We start from the raw sequence: 9,666 nt of genomic DNA, 5'->3' as shown, positions 1-9,666 counted from the left end.
GGAGGAGATCCCTCAGGAGACCATCCGCCACCTCATCAGGAGCATGCCCAGGCGTTGTAGGGAGGTCATACAGGCACGTGGAGGCCACACACACTACTGAGCCTCATTCTGACTTGTTTTAAGGACATTACATCAAAGTTGGATCAGCCTGTAGTGTGGTTTTCCACTTTAATTTTGAGTATGACTCCAAATCCAGACCTCCATGGGTTGATAAATTTGATTTCCATTGATAATTTTTGTGTGATTTTGTTGTCAGCACATTCAACTATGTAAGGAAAAAAGTATTTAATAAGAATATTTCATTCATTCAGATCTAGGATGTGTTATTTTAGTGTTCCCTTTATTTTTTTGAGCAGTGTATATATATATATATATATATATATATATAAAATATATAAACACCTCTCTCTCTCTCTGTGTCTCTCTCATTCCCTCTCTCAATATATATACTGTATATATTGCCATTCGGAGCTTAAGTGTGGACCCAGCCTAACCCAGAGGTACTCTGGATGCTTCCCTTCGCAGCTCATTCATAAATATTACACAGCGCATCCAGCCACTCACTCCTCTGCACCACACCAGCCATAGGTCATCTGTCAGCAGGCCATCATGGACAGAACTTACTGGAAGTTCATCAATTATGAGAGCAGTAATGAGCTGAATCAGGTATAATAAACATGGACATGTAATTCTCCTCAGGATGTTGTACTGTAGTTGGTGGTCTACTGTACACTACGCCTCACTCATGACCGTAAATGTAAACATGTGTATTGTTTGAGAAAAAACACATACAGTATGAACGAATCCCACTCACAAACAGAAACACACAGATTCAGACACCCACACGCACACACACACACACATGCACATACCGAAACACACACTCCTGTGTGTTACAAGTACAGGTAGTATGTCCAGTAGAGGAGGTTGATGAATACAAAGGAGAGGGGGAAGGTCATCCTGGAGTAGTTGTCTATTAAGTGGGGATTCTCCACATGGCAACAGTTTGCAGCTTTGCGCAGGAACTTGCGGAGGAGGACCAGGACAGTGAGGCAGCGATTGGGGGGCTCCTCAGGAGACTCGGGCTTGGGCTCGCTGACAGTGGGGCTGGATGGGCCCAGTTCCAGCTCTGCCATGGGCGCTGAGACTGCAGCAGCTTTCTCCTTACGCCTCTTGGCCCTATTGTTTTCAGCGGCGATGGTAGTGACCATTCCGTTCATCTCCTCGTCAAAGCCTCCCATCTGATGACCGTACTGGAGGGGAGGGGGAGAGAGAGAGGGGCACAGTGTGTGAAGATATATATTAAAGCACCAAACAACTGATGCTATTGACTGAAATGAAAAAAAAGGACGAGATACTTACATTAATAGTGTGTGCGACATCGCAGAAGACAAGAAATGACAAAGTTGATGACGATTCTGATAATGATGAGGATGACGACAATGATGATGATGATAATAATGATGCTGATGATGACGATCAAGATCATAAAAAACGACGGTAATGACGATGCTAATGATGATTACAGCGACAATAACAATGATGACGAACGTGACAATGATAACCGCACTACTGTTGATAACAAACGCCGAAGGCCTCACCATGACAATGTTGGCATCGGGGTGGTTGAGGGTGCAGAAGTGGGCCACGGCGTACTCGATCAGGGCTCCGAAGATGAAGCTGAAGCAGATGCCCAGGTACACATCGATGGCCTTGATGAAACAGTTGGCGTTGGGCAGGGACGTCCTGGCACCCATCATCAACGTGGTCATGGTCAGAACCGTGGTCACTCCTGTCACAAACCACGGCACAATGGGTGGATGAGTCATTCAATATTTGAAAGCGTCAAGATCGCCAGTTTTCCTTTCAATTCACAAACAACAACAAAACTATAGAGTTTAATAATGAACTACCAATAGGATTCAGCTTGAGTTGAGTTGCCTGGCCTTAATACACCAGGCGAGATGTGTACTCTATACTACAGTAATATAAAGGTAGGCTACCAGGAGTATGATATACTTGTGGAACATCCTGCTTTCTCTAACTGCCAGCATTCTACACGTTTTCAGACAGCCAAATAGCTTCCGATCAGCAGGTTTGCATGGAGGAGAGTGTGATAGGGTGGGAAAGGCATGGATCTGATTGGTGGGTGTGCTTCCTGGTTTAAGGAACTGTGGTTTACCGATGCAGACCCTTGCGGGGACGGAAGACTGGCTGATCCAGAAGGACACCCAGGACAGGACCACTAGCAGGCTAGAGGGAACATACGTCTCCAGGATGAAGTACAGGATGCTTCTCTTCAGCTCAAAGTGGAAGATCAGCTTGGGGTAGTGGCCTGTGTGTGTGTGTGTGTGTGTGTGTGTGTGAGAGAGAGAGAGAGAGAGACATTAGAATGAGTGTGCTAATAGAACCCAAGGGTTCCTTTACTACCAACTATCAATTTAAAGGGATAGTTCACCCAATTTACAAAATGACTTATTGTTTTTTTTACCCTGCATGAAGTCTATGGACAAGGTAGGTACAGATATTAGCATTTTTGTTGCGCATCATGTTCAAATCATCTATAAGTGACTTTGTTTCAACTTCACAATACATTTCTGATACTTTCGGATGATTTGGATGATGCGGTGAAAAATTGTAATATCGGTACCATGACTTGAACGGGATTTGTGCCACAAATGCTAAAACGTTTGCAAATGGAAACACTGTCAGGGAAATGAAACCAAAGCATGGATTACAGTCATACCTTGCCCATAGACTGCTTACAGGGTGAGGACACTAAATGTGTCATTTTATAACGTGGGTGAACCTTCCCTTTAAAAGATGAACATGGCTAACAACTGTCACAGGAGACCAAATCTAAACAGTTGCCCAAAATAGTTGTGAAAGGATAACGAAAGGATAATGTTAGAGGTACAGTAGGAGTTGAAAGTCGAACCTGTTTCATAGATGGCCTCAGACGCAGAGGTGTAGTGGTCCTCTACTGTGTACTGGGCCAGACGCAGCGTGTCCAAACCACTGACCGACTCGTTCCCTCTGGTCCAGTAGAACATCACATCGTTGGTGTTGTAGCCCCCTGTAAATATGTATATATATATTGAGAGAGAGATAGTTAATGGGGGGCTATTAGACTAAGCGACTACATGTTTTGCAGTAACACTTCATCACACATACCAGTGTACTATTTCTTATACATCTAATAGAAACACAAACGGTCATCCATAAAACAATGAATAAAGGTTAGCTGGCTACTGAGCTGTAAGTGTGTGACAGCCACAGGCAAACTTTAAAAAATGTAAACGTTTTATTAAATAATAGTAGCATACAGTAGCAACAGCCCTCCATTGCTCATTCGTGAAGCACTGTGACATCCGGCAGGAGTGAATAGGAAATGCTAATGCAAATGCAGCCTTACTTCAAGAGAGGGAGAGAGAAGGGGAAAAAAAGAGGGCAAGAAGGAAACAACGGCAATGAGGACAGCACTGCTTTAACAGTTTCTTTCCTGCCTAACACGACAGCAGTTGATTCATACATATTTCAGGCCTTATATTATGTCAGTACCTTACATAATCCTACAGACCAGTTTACATGGGATTTAGAAGACCTCACAGTGACACTGTATAACAACGTATATTAAACTTATGAGCAAGCTGTTTACTGTATAAAGCCACAAGCTATAAAGTACTGACAGTTTTTCTTCATGATAATCTGGGTACAGCACCAAAACTGACCTGGGGTTCAAATAATATTTGAAATAATTTACAGTACTTAACATGTGCTTGACTGAGCTTGCCTGTTGAAATGGAACCAAATGAAAAGTCCCAAAAATGCGTAGCCTGCCCACCTGGCACATCTGGTGGGGTTAAGCAAATGCTCAAAGGATTTGAAAGATTTCAAATAGTATTTGAACCCAGGTCTGCTCCGAAACAGTTTTCTAACCTCACGTAGATCATGCCTTTGGAGATTCATTATGAGACGTAGTTCAGTAATTGACCTGCAGAGGACGATGTGGCATAAGAAGCCCTACGAGGCGACTGACAGGAGGAGGAGAAATTTCTGTGTCCCAGAAATGATCCTGGGACACAGAGGATCCCCATCTCCTGTTGCTTCATTAGATCAAACACTCATTGATTGGCCTTTTATCAATTAGATTTGCTCAAGTCCTGCATCTTCTCTCTTCAGTTCTCTCTCGCCTCCTCCTGAAAAAGGTCAAAGTTAACCGTGGAGTGTCGGCGAAGAGAGTGAACATGGAAATGCACTTGCTTGAAAATCCTCCTACACTTGCGCATCATTAGGCAAATGGCGTTTACAGAGGTGGATCCCAAAATACATGTGTAAAGTGCTCAAAACAAATGAAGCTAGTAGTGCAAGACATTTATTGCTAAAACAAAAAGTACCATATTCTTTTCAAACGTGTGCATGTTTTTCTCCCCTTGGCAAAACAAAAGCTGATTGAAAGGGTGTGTGGCAGATTTCAAAACTCTTCCTAGGTAGGATGGCTATCGGGATGGGGAGGACAGTCTTCCGTTTGCCTACTAACGAATTGACACAGTCCTCGACCCCTTTAGCGAGTCGGTGGGGGGAGAGGACTGAGGAGAGAGACAGAGGACGGTCTTTTGCCCAAATGAGAATGATCTCCCATGATCTCATGGCTCTTACACTGCCGTCTCACCATCTCCCCTGACATGTATGAACATCCAGGAAGGCATACATGATCTCATGGCTCTTACACTGCCGTATCCAGGAAGGCATACATGATCTCATGGATCTTACACTGCCGTCTCACCATCTCCCCTGACATGTATGAACATCCAGGAAGGCATACATGATCTCATGGCTCTTACACTGCCGCCTCACCATCTCCCCTGACATGTATGGAAATCCAGGAAGGCATACATGATCTCATGGCTCTTACACTGCCGTCTCACCATCTCCCCTGACATGTATGAAAATCCAGGAAGGCATACATGATCTCATGGCTCTTACACTGCCGTCTCACCATCTCCCCTGACATGTATGGAAATCCAGGAAGGCATACATGATTGAGGAACGTGTGTTTGACGTAGTATGCAGAGCAGCCTGACGAAAAGCAACAGAGCCTTTGAAGCTGCTGAGGCTCAGGATCTCTTGTTGTAACTTCTTCAGTGCTGTTATGTTTGCCCCTTTTACCCGACCGAACTCGTTATTTTCATGACTGCCGGGTCAGGGCAATGTGCAAATACGGGTTTGAAGCATGCGCCGGCGCCGCAGTCCTGTGCAGCCGAGCGCGAACGGTTACATTAGGACATAAGGATCTTGAGGTGCTCTGAAGCCTGAAAAGTGCACTACCCTGCAGCCTGGTGAAGTGAAAGCTTTTGCCTCTTAAAATATTCTACTCACTGGGACAATGAGATGGGGGCATCTTTAAAATGGCTGCATAGAGACTTTTAAAATCTTCAAAACCGAATCAGTACGGCATCCTCCACTGTGGTGAGTGTGGTCTCATCGTCAAGCAACAATCAAACATGGCTGGGAACATCTTCCCACTCCAGGCTTTTTCTGCTGTCGGTAGCCACTGCATTTGTCACCGTCATCTCTAGCTAAACAGTGTCATCTTTTGTCTTTAAACTTCCCTGTTGGAAGTGGAGTGCAGCCGGGGGAGTGAAGAGGAGCGGGGAGCGATGTTCCATTTTTGGCAGCACATTAAAAATAATGAAAGCTCATAGTCTGGCGCTTTTCAGCGTGCTGCTGAACCAAGGCTCTGGGAGTCTGGGATGCACAGTATATGTTTAGCCTGGTAGTAATGTAAAGAGGAGAATAATTTACTTGACTTAACCTCTACGTGTATTGAGTGGGATCAGTGGAATAGTAGCTCCCTCTGACTGAGTTCGTTGTTGGCATGTGATATAGCTATAGCTTAGTACGATTTGCACTGGCGTAACACAGTTATGTAACGCAGAATGTGTTAGCCAGACAGCCACACACAAACCAACCGCTGTCCATGGTGCTGAAATGTAGTCATGTCTATGTGGCTGCATGCCTAATGAATCCATGAATCGTTCTTGAAATAAACAGGTGCTACTACCATACCCCGTTCCAAGGCAATTCTATATTGTCTCTTGCTCATTCACCCTCTGAATGGCACACACACAGTCCATGTCTCAACATTTCATAAATCTATACATGGTGTTGCAATGCTGCCATTTTTAGACTGCTGGCATGTGGCAATAATGTTAATAATTACCTGTTCAGTAATTCAAGTTGGAAATTCAAGCATCGCAGATTGTAAAATAAATGTTTGATGCAACAGCATACTAATCAGCTAATAAACATCTGTCCTGTATAGGCTACATGAATCTGCATGACATGAGCCGTCCCCATTCTCTCTCCCAGCTTGGATAGAAAGTTGCTGTGTGTAAAACCAGTCTATTAATGCCAAATAATAAAGTCAGTCCACCCTCAAAACCCCAACTTTACTAGGGATTGTTTCATTATGCATTGTACTATCTATAGCTACATACCGTATTTAGCTGCTATTTAGCTGCTAGTTATAAACGTTTTCAAAAAATTACACATCAAATAACCTAACAATGAGGAAAAAGTAGTTGGCTTGAAGATAAATTCAGACACTATTTTGTCTGGCTAGTCAACTAAATCAAATTAAATCCAACTTGAGGAACTCCCCTGGTCTCCTGAAGTCCTCTTTCTTTGTGTGCAAATGTTGTCACCACTGCCTGTAGTTTTAGGTTTGCTGGCCCTACTGTTTTCTATAGGCCACTGAGTATGGCCAACCCAGGCAGTCTTTCCTGAGACATTGTGCATTAGAGCCTATGTCCATTGCACCGCACGCAATTTAAACTTAGTCGTGAATGATGCATGCAAAGATATACCAGAGATAAGGGTCTGTTGATATTGCAACCACACAACTTGAACACCGGTTCCCCAGTATGAACGAAATCACAAAACACTTTTTTTGTTCAAGCCCTCAAAAACTGTTGTCCTCCAAAAAATGATAACCTGTTTGCATCTGCCAACAATCCCCTCCTGTATTCCCAAGCATATCCACGACTGCGTGGCCTCACACAGTTCCAACTCCATCATCAAGTTTGCTGACAACACAACAGTAGTAGGCCTGATAACCAACAATGACGAGACAGCGTACAGGGAGGAGGTAGGCACTCTGACGGCGTGGTGCCAGGTAAACAAACTCTCCCTCAACGTCAGTAAAACAAAGGAGCTGATTGTGGACTTCAGGAGGAACCAGGCTGGACACGCCCCCATCCTCGTCCCCGAGGGCCCTCACAGCGTTCTACAAGAGCACCATCGAGAGAATACTGTCACAGCAAGTTACGGCAACTCCACAGCCGCAAACCGTATGGCGCTTCAGAGGGTGATACGTGCAACCGAACGCCCCATTGGGTGCACACTGCCTGCTCTACAGGACACCTACAACACCAGGTGTCACAGGAAGGCCATCAGGCACTCAAGCCACCGCCCCTTCAATCTCGGAGACGTAGGCAGTACAGGAGCATCATGGCAAAAACTGGAAGTCTGGCCAATAGTTTCTACCCTCAGACCATCAGGCTGCTGAATACACACCACTAGTCAGCTACCTGCTTTATTGTGTTTATTTTACTTGGTTCCCACACGCCCTTAATGGTCATGCTGCTCCACCTATGGTCATTCCCTCGTACAGCCCCTCAAAAGTCTTTACTATGCCTCCACCCTAATGGCCATTTATTTATTAATCAATGCTACAGTTGTTATGATGTGTATATAGTGTTATTTTTTTTATTTCTATAGTTGTTTTTTATGACCATTTTCATTATTTTATTGAACTTAGTCCTGCATGTTGGAGCTCAGAAGCTAATATTTTCACTGTACCCTGCGATCACACCTGCAACCCTGTACATGTGACTACTAAACACTCTGAATCTGGATTGACTGTCCAGAGCTTAAAATATACCGTTCGTCTCTTTCAGTAACGTGTTGAGGCCGGCAATTAAGGAGAATGAGAGGCTCAATTAAAGATGTTACAGAACTGCTGTATTTGAAGCACAACTCCCTTCTGCATTCAAAAAGTACTCAGACCCCTTGATTTTTCCCCACATTTTGTTACATTACAGCCTTATTCTAAAATGGATTAAATTAAATCTACACACAATAATCCATAATGACAAAGCAAAAACAGGTTTTTAGAAATGTTAGCAAATGTATTTAAAAAAACTGAAATATGACATTTACATAAGTATTCAGACCCTTTACTCAGTACTTTGTCGAAGAACCTTTGGCAGCGATTACAGTCTCAAGTCTACTTGTGTATGACGCTACAAGCTTGGCACACCTGTATTTGGGGAGTTTCTCCCATTCTTCTCTGCAGATCATCTCAAGCTCTGGTTGGACCACTCAAGGACATTCAGAGACTTGTCCCAAAGCCACTCCCGCATTGTTTTGGCTGTGTGCTTAGGGTTGTTTGGCTGTTGGAAGGTGAACCTTTGCCCCAGTCTGAGGTCCTGAGCGCTCTGTAGCAGGTTTTCATCAAGGATTTCTCTGTACTTTGCGCCGTTCATCTTTGCCTCGATACTGACTAGTCTCGCAGTCCCTGCCGCTGAAAAACATCCCTACAGCATGATGCTGCCAACACCATGCTTCACCGTAGGGATGGTGCTAGGTTTCCTCCAGACGTAAAGCTTGACATTCAGACCAATAATTAGTTCAATCTTGGTTTCATCAGACCAGATAATCTTGTTTCTCATGGTCAGAGTCTTTAGGTGCCATTTGGCAAACTCCAAGAGGGCTGTCATGTGCATTTTACTGAGGAGTGGCTTCCATCTGGCCACTCTACCTGATTGGTGGAGTGCTGCAGAGATGGTTGTCCTTCTGGAAGTTTCTCCCATCTCCACAGAGGAACTCTAGAGCTCTGTCAGAGTGACCATCGGGTTCTTGGTCACCTCCCTGACCAAGGCCCCTTTCCCCCAATTGCTCAGTTTGGCCGGGCGTCCAGCTCTGCCAGCTAGATGGCAAATTTTTTGTTGTTTCTACTTACTCCTTGACTGCAATGCAAGATGATCTGGCAGTGACGATTTCAAGCTCAGGAGGGTTCCTCCGAAGTTATGAGCAGGCTGTCATTATTATCTTAAGCGAATGGAGAGCTCAAAAATAAAGATCTTATCTATTTTTACTTACAAGACCAGAGAGTCAAAAGATTAACTGTGCTGCCTGCCTTGCTCATCTTTTTTTTTTTTTTTGAATAAATTAGAATGATTATTAAACAGCCACGTTGCTGCCTAGATGTGGAAGTGAATTGGAAATCTTACAGCTCTCCAGTTGCAGAGTGCAGGTTTGCTTGTCCATGGGATATTTGGTCAGATCCATGTTGCAGGCCACAGTGGTGGTGATCCTGGAGATATGAGAGAAAACGGTTAACAGAGGTTTCTTTCCCCTTAGCAGAACCATCTCAGTGTTTTCCCATGTATTCCCTCTGGCATACCTCTGAAGGCACTAATGCTGTTTGTGTCCCTCTCCTCAACCCTAAAATAAACCCATTTGCACTGTTCAATCACTGCTTTAGATCACCCAATTACTAATTCTAATTGAGCACACTGAGCAATATTTGATTTAGTGATCCTGCAGGGACTTACAGTATCTACACTGAACAAAAATATAAACACAACATGTAACGTGTTG

At 44.1% G+C, this 9,666-nt stretch overlaps 1 protein-coding gene across 1 annotated transcript in view; it reads right to left on the bottom strand.

The window, feature by feature from the left end:
* Nucleotides 1-421: 421 nt before the first annotated feature.
* Nucleotides 422-9,666, bottom strand: part of LOC115113347 (gamma-aminobutyric acid receptor subunit pi-like) — an 18,711-nt gene continuing 9,466 nt past the window's right edge. Inside the window, exons 5-9 of the mRNA XM_065012556.1 lie at nt 9,297-9,379; nt 2,939-3,076; nt 2,183-2,335; nt 1,602-1,792; nt 422-1,253 (exon numbers count right to left, since the gene is read on the bottom strand). Of these exons, the coding sequence (XP_064868628.1) occupies nt 894-1,253; nt 1,602-1,792; nt 2,183-2,335; nt 2,939-3,076; nt 9,297-9,379 (925 nt within the window). The 3' untranslated portion in view covers nt 422-893. The remainder of the gene's footprint in view (nt 1,254-1,601; nt 1,793-2,182; nt 2,336-2,938; nt 3,077-9,296; nt 9,380-9,666) is intronic.

This window comes from Oncorhynchus nerka, linkage group LG28, assembly GCF_034236695.1.
Source record: "Oncorhynchus nerka isolate Pitt River linkage group LG28, Oner_Uvic_2.0, whole genome shotgun sequence".
Taxonomy (NCBI): Eukaryota; Metazoa; Chordata; class Actinopteri; order Salmoniformes; family Salmonidae; genus Oncorhynchus; species Oncorhynchus nerka.
This window is presented reverse-complemented; position numbering and strand designations above follow the sequence as displayed.